A 17,239-nucleotide genomic window follows, 5' to 3' on the forward strand; every position below is an offset into this window, starting at 1 on the left:
ATAAAATAAATCTTTAAAATGTTTTTTCTTTCTTCCTTTGGTAAATTATTATGGACCTAATGTTTTTTTGTTGTTGTTGATCGATTGATTAAGATCAAATTAATAATTAATTAATTTTTGTTGTTGGTGTTGTTGATTTGTGTCATCAACACTTTTCCATATTGAATAACGTGTCTAGTCAATATTGTCAAGTTGTTTTCGATTTGTTCATTAATCTCGAGTTTAGATGCGATTACCCATCACGGATACAATAATCATTTGTAAAGATCATCTTCAAAAATTATTATTTTTGTAATTCTAATTGAATTCTACCCTATCTGATTTGTTTTTTCTGAGTTTTTTTAATTTATTATATAAATAAATTAAAAAATCGTTATTTGATTATTTTCAGATTGATTGTCTTTATTTTTTTAAAGAATCGATAAACGAAACAAAACGAAAAGAAGAAAAGAACTATGAAATTATTTACAATTTTTTTGGCCAATTTTATTTTGGTCATTTCAGGTTTGTTTTTTATCAAAAATAATTTGATTTGATTGATTGATTTGACCATCAACATTTATTTTTTTGATAGTTTTGGCTGGAACAACAAAAGGGACGACCACAATAACAACAACAACAGTAACAACAATAATAATATCAGGATCATCAGTATCAACAACATCATCAACATCGACAACAACAAAAACAACATCATCATCAGCAGAAGCAAAACCAGAATTAATAACAGCAACAGGAAAACCATATCATTCACAGTTTAAAAATGATGTTTGTAATATTACTGAATGTTTAGCACCGAATTGTCAATGTTTACAAGATGTACCACCAAATGGAATGAATCCAGTTGATATACCACAATTTGTTATGATTACATTTGATGGCCCGGTTACCGTTACAAATTTCCCCTATTATCAAACATTATTTGATTTTAAAAATCCAAACAATTGTTCAATACAATCAACATATTTTGTATCTCATGTTGATAGTAATTATAAACTGATTCATGAACTTTATCGTCGTGGTAATGAAATTGGTGTTCATTCCATTAGGTATGTTACAAGCTGAAAAATGAAATAGTGAAAATTATCTTGTCTTATAATCCATTAATAGTAAAGCAATAAATAATCAAGAATATTGGAAAAAACTTGATTATAAAGGATGGCGACAAGAAATGGGTGGTCAAAGAAAAATCCTTTCGAAATATGCGGATATTCCAATTGATCAGATTCGTGGTGTTCGTGCACCAAATCTTCAAACAGCCAATAATGTTACATTAAATGTAAGTAGTTTATATTGAAAATTATTGATTACATAAGATTACTGATTGAATTTTCGTTTTCAAAGGCATTTGTTGATGAAAATTTCAAATATGATTGTTCAAATCCATCACGTCAAGGAATGATATCACCATTTTTCCCCTATACATTGGATTATGGTTTCCAACGTGAAAATGATTGCCCAGTACAACCATGTTTGCAAAAAGGTGAAAATTATACAGGATTCTGGGATGTGCCAATTAACGAATGGGATGTTGTTTATGATGTCCAAGGAGGTATGTTTGTTTGGTGCCTAATCATTTTATCTATTTATTTATCTATTCTAAATAGAAAAAGTTCATCTTGGATGTGCTATTGCTTCAGAATGTTTAATGTTCAAAGAAGATGGCGAAGTAAATTTTCATCCAACAGCTGATGAAATATATGAACGATTTGAATATAATTTTGATCGTTTTTATAATGGTAACCGGGCACCATTTCCATTGTTTTTGAACGAAGAATGGATGTATGATGAAGCTAAACGTGATGCATTATTACGTTTTATTCAAAACAAATTAAACAAACATGATGTTTTCTTTGTTTCGATTGATGAAGTTTTACAATGGATGCAATCACCAACAAACACAACTGATTATATTGAAAAAACTAAACAATGTCGACCAATTGTCGAAACCAAATGCGGCCTAAAAGATGGTGAAAAAATCGTCGAAAAAACACAATTCAAACAGAAATGCGATTATGAAAAAATCGATGAATTAAATGGCCAAAGTAAAAGTTTGGTTATTTGTGATGATTTACATTGCCCGAACAATTATCCATGGGTTAATCGTTTGGAATAAAGAGGTGATTGGGTTTTCAATCAATCCTCATCTTTATTCATCATCAAAATTTGAATTTGAAATAAATTCTTTTCTATTTTTTTCCAAATAAAAAATAAATTTTCTACCACAGATGTGTTCATATGTGATCATTCATTTTATTCATAACAAAAAAAATCGATGTCATTATCATTATCATGATCGATAAACTTACAATGGTCATTATAGCCAAATGCAGTGTGTAGACAAAGGAATAGGAAACACTTAGGCCATTTTTTAATTTGTCCATTCATTAGCAATTGCTCAAATACGTTCAAATTCAGCGAGAAATATCTCAATTGAAACCGAATCATTGTATTTGAATGGTTTGATTAAAAATTTACCCATTAGAATTTCTATTTGTAATATTAGTAATAATTTCTAGACGTAATTATTTCCATTTCTAAGGTGAGCCAGTTGACGTGTTTTGGCCTGTTTTATCCCAAATCTAATCTTATCTATATCTATTTGTATTATTATGAACCTATAATCAATATTGATTATAGGGTTATTATTAAATTAATATGAACCTAATGTCTTTATTATTTTTTTTTTTTTGTTGTTGTTGATTGATTGATTGGCTGATTAAGATCAAATTAAAAATTAATTAATTGATTTTCGTTGTTGTTAATTATTTTGCATCAATAACAATAATTTCCACATTTTAAAATCATTTGTTTAGTCAATTTTGTCAATTTGTTTTCGATCAATCGATCCATTTATACCAAGGACAAATGTCGATTGCCCATCACGGATACAATAATCTTATTTGTTAAAAGATGATCATCTTCAAAAAATTAATATTATTATTATTTTGTAATTCTTATCGGATTCTACCCTATCTATGTAGTTTACTAAATCATAGTTATTTTTTAAATTTTTTATTATATAAATAAATTGAATTGAAATCTTTTTTTGATTATTATTATTATTTTAATTTTTTCGATTGATTAATCGCATCTTTTTTTTTCATAAGCATTGATAACAAAGAAGAAGAAAAAACAATGAAATTATTAACAATTTTTGTGATCAATCTTGTTGTGGTCATTTCAGGTTTGTTGTTATTTGTGATTTGATTGAATAATTTCGATCATTATTATAAATTTACCATTTTTTTATAGTTTTGGCCAGATCAACAGAAGGATCATTGTCATCATCTAAAATAACAACACCGATAACAAAATATATGAAAGTACCAACAGGAACCACAAAACTGACTACAATATCATCAAAAACGCCAACAACATCAACAAAAACAATATCAACACAAACAAGATCGAAAACACCAGAATCTTCAACAATAACAACAACAACCGAAACAATATCAATAACCCCAACAACAACAACAAAAACAACAATAACAGAAACGGAAACAACAACACAAAGATCAACAACAAAAACAACAACCGAAACAACAACGAAAACAACACCAACAACATCAACGAAAATAATAACAACAACAACAAAAACAGGAACCCCATCATCACATTCATCAACAACAACATCAACGACAACCAGAATAACACCAACAACAACAACAAAAACGATAAAAACAACAACAATAACCGGAACAACATCATCTTCTTCATCGACAACAACCGAAACAACAACAAAAACAACGCCAACAACAACAACAAAAACGGTAACAACAACAACAAAATCAGGAACAACATCATCACATTCATCAACAACAACATCGACAACAACAGAAATAACACCAACAACAACGACAAAAACGACAAAAACAACAACAATAACCGGAACTACATCATCTTCTTCATCAACATCCACATCAACGACAATAAGAACCACACCAACAACAACAACAAAAACGACAACAACAACAACAAAAACAGGAACAACATCATCACATTCATCAACAACAACATCGACAACAACAGAAATAACACCAACAACAACAACTAAAACAACAACAACAACAACAATAACCGGAACAACATCATCTTCTTCATCAACGTCAACATCGACAAGAACAGAAACAACGCCAACAACAACAACAACAAAAACATCAACAACAACAAAAACGAAAACAACATCATCTTCTTCATCAACAACAACATCATCTACAACAAGAAAAACTCCAACAACAACAACAAAAACAACAGAAACAGAAACAGAAACAAAAACAACAGACTCAACAACAAAAACAGTATCATCGACAACAACAGAAACAACACCAACAACAAAAACAACAAAAACATCGACAACAACAGAAACAAAAACACCAAAATCAAATTCATCAACAACGACATCAACAACAACAAGAAAAACACCAACAACAACAACAAAAGAAACAACAACATCAGCTACCACATCATCAACAACCAAAAAAACATCAACAGCAGAAATAGCAACATCAGCTATGACATCATCAACAGGAACAGGAATAGGAATACCAACAATAACAAAAATAACAACAAGCGAACCAATAACAACAACAATAATAACAGGCAGACCAACAATAGGAAAAATATCAACAAGTAAACCAACAACAACAAAAATAACAACAAGCAAATCAACAAATTGATGATATACATTGCCCGAAAAATTATCCATGGATTAATCGTTTGGAATAAAGAGGTGATTGGGTTTTCAATCAATCCTCATTTTTTAAATTTGAAATAAATTCTTTCTTTTTTTTTCCAAAATAAAAAATAAATATTCTATATCTTTTTCCCAATTTCATTATTATTATTTTCTTCAACCAACAACAACAACAACAATAATAAAAAAACTGATAACAAATATATTTACTGTTGACTGGATTTTTATATTATGTAATCAATGATTTTATTTATAACCAAAAAAAAATCAATGTCCTTATTATCATCATCTCGTCAATGATAATTTCATTTTTTATGTTAGTATGTTACCATTTTATGATCATGTTGTTGTTGTTTTATTTTTTTTCGTAATTAATCTTATCCATAAAATAAATCAGGTAACCAAATGTACTTGTCGATTATTAATCAATTAATATTGTTGTTGTTGTTGTTGATGATGGTGATTTTTGTCAATAACAATTTTCCGAAACCAATTTTAAAAATCCACTTGTCAAAGTCATTTTGTTGTTCAATTGATTCAACGCGATCAATCTCGAGTTACAAAATAAAGATTACCCATCACGGATATGATAATCATTTGTGAAAATCATTTTCAATAGGTTTTTTTGTTGTTGTTTTGTTTTTGTTTCTATTTATAACTTTTTTACAAATCTAATCAATAATAATAGTTATTATTATTTTATTATATAAATGAATCGATTTTTGAATTTATTATCATCATTTTTTCTAACTTTTTTTAGAAAATCAAAATAAAAACGAAAAAAACGAAATGAAGTTATTTACATTGGCCACTCTGATTGTGATCATTTCAGGTTTGTTGTTTGATTTGAATGAATTTTTGTTAATTATTTATCATGGTTGTTGTTGTTGTTGTTTTGGTATAGTTTTGGCTGGATCAACAGAATGTGCAACATCAACCTATACAGAGATAACAAAATTTACAACAACAGGAACAACAACAACAACAGAAACAACAACACCAACAACATGGACAAAAACATCGACAACAACATCAACAACAAAAGGAGAAACACATAGAACAGGATCAGATACAGTATCATTAGCAATAACAGCAACTGGAAAACCATATCATTCCAATTTTAAAAATGTTGATTGTAATTTTACTGCTTGTTTAGCACCTGAATGTCAATGCTTACAAGATTTGCCACCAAATGGAATGAATCCTGATGATATTCCACAATTTGTTATTGTAACATTTGATGGTGCTGTAACTGTTACGAATTTTCCATACTATCAAACATTATTTGATTTTAAAAATCCAAACAATTGCCCAATACAATCAACATATTTTGTATCTCATGTTGATAGTAATTATAAATTGGTTCATGAACTATATCGTCGTGGCAATGAAATTGGTGTTCATTCCATTAGGTATGTGACAAACTGAATAATGAAATAGTGAAAATTATCTAGTGTCTAATCCATTACAGTAAAGCACGAAATAATAATCAAGAATATTGGAAAAAACTCGATTATGAAGGATGGCGACAAGAAATGGGTGGTCAACGAAAAATCTTATCGAAATATTCGGAAATTCCAATTGATCGTATTCGTGGTGTCCGTGCACCAAATCTTCAAACAGCCGGAAATGTTACATTTACTGTAAGTTGATTGATTTGGCAACAAAAAACCAATATTGATTATAATTTAGGCATTTGTTGATGAAAAATTTGAATATGATTGTTCGAATCCATCACGTCAAGGAATTCGATCACCATTTTTCCCCTATACATTTGATTATGGTTTCCAACGTGAAAATGATTGCCAAGTACAACCATGTTTGAAAGAAGGTGAAAATTATCCAGGATTTTGGGATGTACCAATGAATGATTGGGATGTTGAATATGAAGTTCAAGGAGGTATGTTTAATGTTTGTTTGTTTCAATTAACTGACTAATTTAACCAAATGATTCTATCTTGATATAGTAAAAGTTCATCGTGAATGTGCTATGGCTTCGGGATGTATAATGTTCGAGAAAAATGGTGAAGTTAATTATCATCCAACTGCCGATCAAATATATGATCTATTTGAATATAATTTTGATCGTTTTTATAATGGTAATCGTGCACCATTCCCATTGTTCTTAAGTGAAGAATGGATTCATGATGAAGCTAAACGAGATGCATTATTACGTTTTATTCAAAACAAATTAAACAAACATGATATTTTCTTTGTTTCAATTGATGAAGTTTTACAATGGATGCAATCACCAACAAATGTAGCTGATTATATTGAAAAAACTAAACAATGTCCTCCAATTCTTCAAACAAAATGTGGCCTAAAAGATGGTGAAAAGATTGATGATATATCACAATTCAAACGAAAATGTGATTATGAAAAAATCGATGAATTAAATGGCCAAAGTAAACGTATGGTTATTTGTGATGATTTACATTGTCCTGTACATTATCCATGGGTAAATCGTTTGGAATAAAAAAGACAAAATGAACGCACGTCACAATCAAAATGTCGACTAGAATTTCATTTTAAATGGTTCCATTAATCATTAATATTCAGTCGCACACATTCAGATTAAATTGAAATCAAATGAAAATCTATATATGTTTCTTAAATGGAAAAAAAATTCTTTCTGTACTTTTTGTTTCTTTCAAATATCATTTTATATTCATTTATTTTCTTTAAATAGCTAAACCGACAATAAATATATATTTTTTTACTGTTACTTGATAATATTATTTTATTAAAATTACAAAAGAAAAAAAATCATTATCATTGTCATCATCATCATCATATGATCAATATTAATGATCAATATCATTTGGATATATTTCGTTTTGTTGCAAGAATATTTTCGGTTTAAATTCTTAACGAGAAAAAGATTAAATTATTTTCATTTTTTTCCTATTTATAAATCCTAAAAATATGATCCAGAAAAAAATGAAGAATAATGGTAAATGTTGATTACTTTTTTTTGTGTGTATGGACAAAATGTACTTTTTTTCTTTTTACTTCTTAAAATGTCTTTGGAGTTTTTTTATCAATTTTTTCGGGTATAAAAATGCTAGTAAATCTAACCTAAGATAGACCATAATAATAAGTACCATAAGTTTAGCAAAATCAAAACCAAGACAAAACAAACGAAACTTACCCATTCTTGGCGAAACTGAAAAAAAAATCTTCTTTTCCCTAAAAACACAACCAAAAACTCACTATAAAATGATGGCATATTTAAATATACGTGAAATGAATATCACATCATCATTATCGTTTTGTTTGTTGATTCATTTAGTAATGATAGGATTGGCTTTATTGACTGTACATGCCATGCCATCATCGTCGTCTTCATCATCATTACAAGAGTTAGAACAACAACAACAACAACAGCCATCATCATCATCATTATTATCATCATCTGATTTGAATGAATTACAATTGCAACGATTATTGTTATCAAAACGTGGCGTAAGTTTTTTTAAAAATTTGAAATAAAAAATTTTTAAATCAAATTAAAAACTTTTAATTTTTTTCCAAAAATTGTAGAACAATTTAGGCCGAAAGCTATGTGTGTCAATTTGAAAGTTTTTGAGGAAAGTTTAACTGAAATATTTTTGTTTCTTGAAAAATTTCCCAATTTTATCTGATCAATTCAATTTTTTAGCTGGTAAGTCGCATAATGTCAATTAATTTATCTGAAATTAATATTTTTTTCCTATTTAATAATTCAAAAAAAATCCTAGATGTGTCAGGTAAATTTTGATTAAAATTTTTTCTTTGTTCAAAGATTAATTAAGTTATTCTAAATTTAATTCAATTGAATAGATTGATCATAGGGTAAGTGATTGATTGATTAATAAAAACATATTGATCTTTCTATTGTGCATTTTTCAATTGTATAGAATTGTCGATCGGTAAGTAATTTTTGTTTTTTGTCTTTGTTATTGGCAAAAACAAATTAATCCATGTTTTTTTGTTGTTAATTTAAGTTTAATGAAGCTAAACGAATGATGAATTCGGCAACAACAACGACAAATATGGTTGATGAAAGAATTCTACAGAATTTGGCCAATTTATTTGAAAGAGTAATAACAATTGGTTTCTAAAAATATTTGTTAATTACCTCTAATTTTACATGGAATTTATTCACAGAATCCTGATTGGATTACGTCGTCGATGTGATGAAAAAAAACAAAATTAACTATATCCAATTTCGATTACTAAATATGGAACCATTATGAATATGGAAAAGTATTCACCACAATCAACACATCACAACATTTTCCGAATTCAAATCAAATTCATATTTGATGTTTGTTTGTTTCTTTGTTTGTTATTAAAATTATATTTAGATTAAATTTTTGCATTTAGAGTTAAATATTCGTAAAACAAACAACAATTTTTCACGAAACAAAAAATCAAAACAAAATGTGTTAACAAATTATCAAATTAAAAAATGATTTTTTCGAAACTGATACGGACATCTTTTGATGAAAATTTAAATTAAATTTTTGTGTATAACATTTGTTATGAACAGTATGAATAGTGTGTGTTTGTTTGGTACCAATGTCAACATTTGATTTTAATTTTTGTTTTTTTTAATTTAAAAACTTTAAAAATAAAATTTCACTTTTAAATTCGAAACGAACACAAAATGAAATTAATGAAAATTCAATGAATTTAAATTGAATTAATTAAATTTCCAAATAATCATTATCATCTAATTGATTAATCATTTGGTGGTACTTTAAAGATTTCTGATTTCTGGCCTTGATTTCGAAATTGATTAATTTTACAATTGAATGTATAGTGCACGTGTATTACTACTACTAACAAACTTGTCATCTAATCATAATCATTTGATTTGATTTTAATCGAATTGAATTAAAATCAAATATCAAATGAAAGTAGAAAATGAACACAGCCAAAGTATGTAAACGTTTATTTCCTCTCTATATAAAGTGTTGTTAAATGAAATTAAGAAATATTTGGTTTTTGGACAAAAAATTCTCTTATTAATTGGATTTATTGTAAATTTTAGCCTAACCAAATGTATTCGGATCAACGACAAACTGGAATTAATTCGCAACAACGTGAACAACACGGCAATTGTTGTCGACAAATTCATATGCCACTTTTGACAGGTTTGATTTGGCAGTTGTTGAATTATTGTTTGAAAATTAATTTCAATGGTTATTTCAAATCGAACAAATATCACAGATAAATATCAAATAACAATGGCTTATGCCTATTGGAAGAATGGTATGTCGGAAAAATATGCCGTTTTTGATATATTTTTTCGGAAAAATCCATTCGGTGGTGAATTTACTATATTTGCTGGCCTCGAAGAATGTCTGAATTTTCTGAATGGATTTCGTTATACATCTGATGGTAAATATTTTTTTCATATGAAATTAATTTAATTTTTTCTCACTCCGGTAAAATAGATATTGATTTTTTTCGAAAGATTCTTTCTGATGATGTTGAAGAAGAATTTCTTGAATATTTATCCAAAATTACTGCCAAAGATGTTGTTGTTTATTCCGCAGCTGAAGGTACAGTTGTATTTCCAAAAGAACCATTAATGCGTATCGAAGGTCCATTAGTTGTTTGTCAATTATTGGAAACAACATTTTTAACATTGGTTAATTATGCCTGTCTTATTGCTACAAATGCTGCCCGTTATAAAATTGCAATCGATAATCGTAAAATTCAATTATTAGAATTTGGACTTCGTCGTGCTCAAGGACCAGATGGTGGTCTATCTGGTAAATACTATTTTTTGCCGAAGTTTAATTTCTTAATCATTTTTTCCCGATATCCGAATGTTTATAGCATCCAAATATAGTTATATCGGTGGTTTTGATGGTACATCAAATCTATTGGCCGGTAGATTATATAACATTCCTGTTATGGGTACACATGCACATTCATTTATTATGTCACATCATTCAACAATGGATGAACCGAAAAATATTGTAAGTGAATTTGATGAATGTAATTGATCAAACTAATATTAAATTTCCCATTGCCATTACTAATAAGTATCTAAAATCCAAATTAACTGGTGAAATGATTAATTTTTTGGAAACAACTCAAAATTTTAAAGATGAAGTAGCCAAAATTTTACAGGTTTCAGCAACAGAATCGAGTAAAAGTGAATTGGTATGTTAATGATGATTTGGTTTAATGATTCCATTAATTGATTGATTGATTTTAGATAGCGTTCATATCATATGCTTTAGCATTTCCTGGATCATTTTTAGCATTAGTCGATACATATGATGTTATCCGGTCGGGAATTTTAAATTTTTGTATCGTGGCATTAGCATTAAATAAACTTGGTTATCGTGCATTAGGTATTCGTATCGATAGTGGTGATCTTGCTTATCAATCTGTTGTTGCACATGATTGTTTTCGAAAAATTGCCGAATATTATAAATTAGAATGGTTCGCAAGATTATCAATTATTGTTAGTAATGATATTAATGAAGAAACAATTGTTTCATTAAATGAACAAAAACATCGTATCAATGCATTCGGTATTGGTACGCATTTGGTTACATGTCAAAAACAACCTGCACTTGGTTGTGTTTATAAGGTATTTTTGTTGATATTTAAAAAAAATCTCAATATTTTTATTTTCTTCCGAAAAAGCTCGTTGAAATTGATCAAAATCCATGTATAAAAATCAGTCTTGATTTAGCTAAAGTGACAATACCATCTCGGAAAAATGTTTATCGTATTTTTGGTCGTGAAGGTTATGCATTATTAGATTTATTAACCGGTTCGCATGAACAACAGCCAAAAATATTGGACAAAATATTATGTCGTCATCCATTTGAAGAATCGAAACGTTGTTTTGCAACACCTAGTCGTATTGAATGTTTATTACAGATTTGGTGGCAAGATGGAAAGGTAAAAGATAATCCCCATTCATATGATATTTTTTTTATTGATTTTCAATTTCCTTGTTTGTTTTTCTTTTCTTTTTCAAAAAACATTTGTTCAATTTCACATCTCTATATAGATTGCACAATCATTACCAACATTAATGGAAATACGTGAACGTGTACAGAATAGTTTGGCAATTTTACGACCAGATATAAAACGTTTGTTAAATCCAACACCATATAAAGTTTCTGTAACAGATAATTTATATCATTATATGCATCAATTATGGCTGGAAAATGCACCAGTTGGTGAATTACATTGATCAAATTGATAAATTTAAATTAAATGTTTTTTTTTGTTATCATCATTATCATCATCAGCAAAATATCCAAAATTCATTAATATTAAACATTGGTTTTGTTTTTATTTTGTTTTAAATGTTGTCGTTATCATTTGTTGATTTCAATTATCAATATTAGATGTCACTATTCTTATAAAAACTCATTAAAATCATGATTATCATCAATATATTGATGTTTGTTTACTTTGGCAATTTTTTTCTAAAGAAAAATTATCAAAGTAAATTTGTTAAGTTTTAATAATAAAACATGGTAAGAATCAATAATTTTTTTGAGGATCATTTCGAGAATTTTGCTGTTTTTTTGAGGATAGCGTTTATTTTTATTGAATAATTGGAAATTTTCGGATGGTGGTGGTAAAGGATTTCATCAAATTCGATCATTATCATCATCAAACTCAGTTCTGTTGTCCACTAATGATGATGGTAATCGTGGCATTAAACGATTAATATTGAATAATCAAAAAAAACGGTATGTATCTTGATCAAGTTCTGTAAGTGTAAGGAAAAAGAATCTTATTGCTTATTCAATCATGTTACGAAAGAAAAATCCTTTACAAATAGAATTGCTTTTTATTATTCAAGAAAAGAAATCCTATTGAATGAATTGCATTTGGATAAATCATTCATTAATCATTCATTGATGATTATTGCAGATAGAAGACTGTTTTCAATCAACAACAAAACAAATGGGAAAAAAATCCCATTCAAATGAGAAACAAAAAAGTTGTTAAAACCGATTATTATCATGGAATTTGAATTAAACATGAGCTTTTTGTCGGTTTGTTTTTCATCCAAAATTAATCATTTTAGATACGAATCTGTTTAATTATTTAGCGAAATTGCTAACAAAAGAATGGTTTTATCATTTTTTTTTTTTTTTTTTTTTTTTTTGGTAGTTTATAGATGAAATAGTCATCAACCTAACCTCACTGAACTATGAATCACAGTCATAGTCATAGTCATCAACCTAACCTCACTCAACTATGAATCATAGTCATAGTCATAGTCATCAACCTAACCTCACTGAACTCTGAATCACACAGCCATAGTCATAGTTATAGCCATCAACCTAACCTCACTGAACTAAAAGACTATGAGAATTTTTTGAGGGAAATTTTTAAGGAAATTTAAAAATACGTTATAAAAGATTTAAAAAAAGATTTAAGAAAAAATGTCACGTTATTTTGAGGATTCATTTCACAAATATTTTTTTATGATTCCTGTTTAAGTGCTTCAAAAAAAATTTTAACATGTCAAATGCACATGTAATATTGCAGCCCAAAATCTTCAAAATGATATGTTTCGGTTGAAATTAGATTGGGAAAAACCAAAAATGAAGAAAAATTGCTTGTTTTTTCTATGGTTTGTCAATGATTACTTTTTTGGTCCACCCATTCAAAAAAAAATTCTCAAGAGATTTTATTCACGAAACCAAAAAGTAAATGAAAATTTGAATTGAAATGGAATTTCTGGGTTAGTTTCTGGAAAGTTTCCAAATGATCTCTTGCTCTATCTACCGTTGAAGGCAACAACAGCCAATCACGTTCACCATCAATTTGAATGTTTTTTGTTTTCACACATCTCTTTGATAATAATTTTCTTTATAAATTTTTTCTTTTTTGTTTAAATGAAAATTGATTTCCTATTCTATAAAAAACAACAACATAGAAATGCATTATCATTGAACATGTTACAAGAATTGAATAAACAATTTGATACAATGGAAAAACAATGTATCCATCCAATACAACAACAACAACCAAAATCTAATCATCAATCGACAACTGATGATAGCAAAACATTATTACGTGCAATTGTCATTTCATCAAATTCAGAGAAAATATTTTCATCTGGTCATGATCTTAAGGAATTGGTAAGTTTCTTTCTTTATTTGTTTTGTCAGTAAAAAGCAAAAGAAAAAATCCATTTGTCATTCTCTTTGTGTGAGTTGGAATTATTTATTGATTTGTATAACAAGGATTTCTTTTTCTTTTTTTTTGTTGTTAACAACCATCATTATTATTATGATTATGATGATCATTAGCACACAGAATCTTTATTTTTTTCTGTCTGTGATATTTGATTATTGCTTTTAACAGTCAACAAACATACATGGATTTTGCCCACGAAAAAAAAATCTTCAACATGGAAGATGTGTGATTTAATAAAATGTTAAGCAAAACTTTATTCACTTTTGCTTGTTTGTTTTGGACGGAAAAATTTGGAATTTCAAAAAGCAGCAGCATTTTTTTTCCTCCTTTTGATTATAATCTAAATGTTTTAACAAGCTAAAAAGAGAAGAAAAAAAATGAAAAGTTTTAGTTTATCTTTTTGGTCAGTCAAAAGTTTTTGCAGAATTTTTATTTTTCTGATTCCATTTTTTTCAAACTTTAGTATGAAGAGGAGGCTATAGAGCTAAATACAGAACAAAAAAAAATGTTTTTCGAAAATTTGGAATTTTTGGGAAAAACATTAGAATTTCTCATTCACATGATGAGTGAAAATTATTTTGGAAATATAATGATGTCCCAAGTGAAAACTAATGTAGAATTTTATTTTTAGTTGAAAAAGTGAATTTTATTTCGATTGAGGTCGATTTCATTCGTTTTGTTTACAATGTACATCATCATGATGATGAATGAGATTTTAATTTTAATTTTTTTGTTACAACCTTTATAGCGAGAGAAATGGATATTTTTTTCGGATTCTGATCCTGGAATGTTTTCAAAATGTTGTTGAATTATTCTCAATAGAATATCCTAATGGAATATCATTATATTGGTTGTTTATGGATTCATTAGATAAATAAGAAAGATATCTATCCAACTTTTTTGGATGTAATTAAATTGCTGTTGTTGTTGTTATTTTGTCTATAAAAATTTCAATTGAAATTCAATTGGTTAAAAACATTGTTACATTTTGTTTTCATCATTTTGTTTCCGTGGATGATGAATGTTTTTAGGGCTAATGAAGAAAACGAATGAAAAAGCCTAATTGAATCGATTTGCTTGTCTTTTTTAATGATATAGAATACAATTCGAAAGAAAGATAACTGAATGAAACGCACACACACTTCAATCGACTAATTGTTCATCAGCCAATTCTTCTTGTGTTTATATACAATGATTCTTTTTAAATGAAAATGTGAAATTCTGGTCAGCAAAAAACTCGACTTAATGATTCTTTATATGTTTTTTTCTTTCTTATTACATAGATAATAATAGACTGTTTCCATTAAAATAATATTGTTTTCGTAAAATTTAATGATGACTGAGCATTGAAGAAAAATCCAATCAATGACACGATTGTTCATCATCAACATTATTATTTCTTAGAGAGTGAAAAGTGAAAAAAAAGTGAATCAAATTAATTTCAAACAAAAGAAACAAAAATTGTTGCCGAATCGACAACAAATAAAATGACGATGATACCAAAAAAAAATGGAAAAGTTTTTTCCAAAAGAATCCTAACTTTGAATTATTTATGTTTTTATATTGCTGACATTGTTGTTTTGATGATTATATATGTCGAAATCTAAAAAGTTGATTGACTGTCTTCGATGAACTATTGATCAACATCAATGTTTGGTTTGTTTGTTTGTTATCAGATTATTGATTGCTGGATTAAAAAAAACATGAAATCTTTCAGTTTAAATATTGAATTTAATGAATTTTTAATTAAATTTTGTAAACAGAAATTAAATAATGATCCCAAATATCACCAATTAATATTTGATGAATGTACAAGATTAATGTTACGTTTACGTTCAATACCTGTTCCGGTTATTTGTCAAGTTGATGGTAAATAAACTTTTTCATTTCCTCTATTCACTGCCTTTATCTTAATAATGAATTTTTCACAGGCTTAGCAGCCGCTGCTGGTTGTCAACTAGTTGCATCATGTGATATTGTTCTGGCTACTGAACGTAGTCAATTTTCAACACCCGGTGCTAGTGTAGGTTTATTTTGTTCAACACCTGGTATTGCTGTTGCACGTACCGTTAACCGACGTTGGGCTTCATATATGTTATTGACTGGTCGTGCAATCAATGCAAATGGTAATAATAATCTTCATTATTCATTGATTTCAATTGATTATTTTTGACAAAAAATAATCTTGTTTCCTTTTTTCTATAAAAATAACTAGAGGCATTTATTAGTGGTCTTGTTACTTGTGTATCACCAACTTTCGAAACAATGCAAACACAGGTTTGTTTCTATTTAATGATATTTATTCTCCTTATTATTGTTATTGTGTATATTATAGACTGAATCAATATTGGAATCAATCATAACAAAACCTGCATCAGTTATTGCTTTAGGCAAACAATTTATGTATAAACAAATGGAAATGAATAATTTAGCCGATGCTTATAGGTAAAATGATTGATGATGATGATAGAATCAAAGTCATCGATTTATTATTGATCATTCTTTTTCGTTTTCTTCCAATTTTTCCTTAATTAAACTTTTATGAAAATAAAAGTCAAGGATCCCGAATAATGGTAGATAATTTATCAATGAAAGATTGCCAAGAAGGTATCGATGCATTTCTACAAAAACGTCAACCGAATTGGACCCATTCGAATGAATGAATGAATCATCAATATTGATTTAATAAAAAATTTGATTGAAAATCCAAATTTCATTTTTCTGATTACTTTTGACATTTTGAAAATGTCCATTTTCAACATTAATCGATATGGCTAACTAGAATGAGAGAGACACTTGACTAACTTTTTTTCAAAAAAAAATTCTCCAAGGAATTTTCTTGGATCATAGAATTGCTGATTGATCGCAGAATGCACATTTCTTGTTGAAATATTATTGTCCGATTTTTTTTTGATCGAGAAAAATCGATGAATCGATTCCATAATCCACTGTATCACGGGAAAAAAGTGAACATCACGTTTGTTTTGATCACAATGAGACAAATCATATTATGATGATATAATCATTTTTTTCGAAAGATCAAAGCTTGATTCATCAATGAGAATGGTCACAAAATGAAACAACAAAATTCTCCGTTGAATAATGAGAAATTCCTAATGCAACACATATGTGCTTGTATGGAACTGGAATAAAATCCTCATTAATAATAATGATGATGACGATCATCATGATCATTTTTTTCTGGTTATCGTCATAATTATTGTCGTTTCATTTTTGGTTGTTGTTGAATATTCTAATGACATTCTAATCAATTAGAAATATTTATGTCTCTGTGTGTGTGTGTGTGTCCTACATTTTAATTTTTCTATTCGAAACAAAAAACAATTCTTTCCAGTT

At 27.9% G+C, this 17,239-nt stretch overlaps 5 protein-coding genes across 5 annotated transcripts; all 5 read left to right on the forward strand.

The window, feature by feature from the left end:
- Positions 1-354: 354 nt before the first annotated feature.
- Positions 355-2,229, forward strand: LOC113796966 (chitin deacetylase 7-like). The gene is made up of 5 exons (XM_027347267.2): positions 355-504; positions 575-1,049; positions 1,111-1,279; positions 1,345-1,552; positions 1,608-2,229. Exons 1-5 carry the CDS (start codon positions 456-458, stop codon positions 2,114-2,116), a joined length of 1,410 nt encoding a protein of 469 aa, XP_027203068.2. The 5' UTR covers positions 355-455; the 3' UTR covers positions 2,117-2,229.
- Positions 2,230-3,054: 825 nt separating this feature from the next.
- On the forward strand, positions 3,055-4,877 carry LOC142645756 (uncharacterized). Its single transcript, XM_075822845.1, has 2 exons — positions 3,055-3,187; positions 3,256-4,877. The coding sequence occupies exons 1-2, from the start codon at positions 3,139-3,141 to the stop codon at positions 4,680-4,682; spliced, it is 1,476 nt and encodes a 491-aa protein (XP_075678960.1). The 5' UTR covers positions 3,055-3,138; the 3' UTR covers positions 4,683-4,877.
- A 567-nt stretch (positions 4,878-5,444) lies between these two features.
- On the forward strand, positions 5,445-7,424 carry LOC113796965 (chitin deacetylase 7-like). Its single transcript, XM_027347266.2, has 5 exons — positions 5,445-5,531; positions 5,604-6,111; positions 6,171-6,342; positions 6,392-6,599; positions 6,667-7,424. Exons 1-5 carry the CDS (start codon positions 5,489-5,491, stop codon positions 7,173-7,175), a joined length of 1,440 nt encoding a protein of 479 aa, XP_027203067.2. The 5' UTR covers positions 5,445-5,488; the 3' UTR covers positions 7,176-7,424.
- Positions 7,425-9,316: 1,892 nt separating this feature from the next.
- Naprt (nicotinate phosphoribosyltransferase) lies at positions 9,317-12,116 on the forward strand. The gene is made up of 9 exons (XM_027347302.2): positions 9,317-9,625; positions 9,738-9,840; positions 9,917-10,087; positions 10,144-10,464; positions 10,532-10,674; positions 10,742-10,861; positions 10,917-11,297; positions 11,354-11,614; positions 11,727-12,116. The coding sequence occupies exons 1-9, from the start codon at positions 9,611-9,613 to the stop codon at positions 11,910-11,912; spliced, it is 1,701 nt and encodes a 566-aa protein (XP_027203103.2). The 5' UTR covers positions 9,317-9,610; the 3' UTR covers positions 11,913-12,116.
- Positions 12,078-16,593, forward strand: LOC113797001 (enoyl-CoA hydratase domain-containing protein 3, mitochondrial). The gene is made up of 8 exons (XM_027347304.2): positions 12,078-12,201; positions 12,263-12,420; positions 13,620-13,824; positions 15,646-15,751; positions 15,814-16,008; positions 16,098-16,159; positions 16,218-16,327; positions 16,437-16,593. Exons 1-8 carry the CDS (start codon positions 12,199-12,201, stop codon positions 16,543-16,545), a joined length of 948 nt encoding a protein of 315 aa, XP_027203105.2. The 5' UTR covers positions 12,078-12,198; the 3' UTR covers positions 16,546-16,593.
- The last annotated feature ends 646 nt before the right edge of the window (positions 16,594-17,239 follow it).

The sequence above is a fragment of the Dermatophagoides pteronyssinus genome, unplaced genomic scaffold, assembly GCF_027571235.1.
Source record: "Dermatophagoides pteronyssinus isolate colony J.1.1.1.1 unplaced genomic scaffold, Derpt_VIB-CSIC_2022.12 sq0021, whole genome shotgun sequence".
Classification (NCBI taxonomy): domain Eukaryota; kingdom Metazoa; phylum Arthropoda; class Arachnida; order Sarcoptiformes; family Pyroglyphidae; genus Dermatophagoides; species Dermatophagoides pteronyssinus.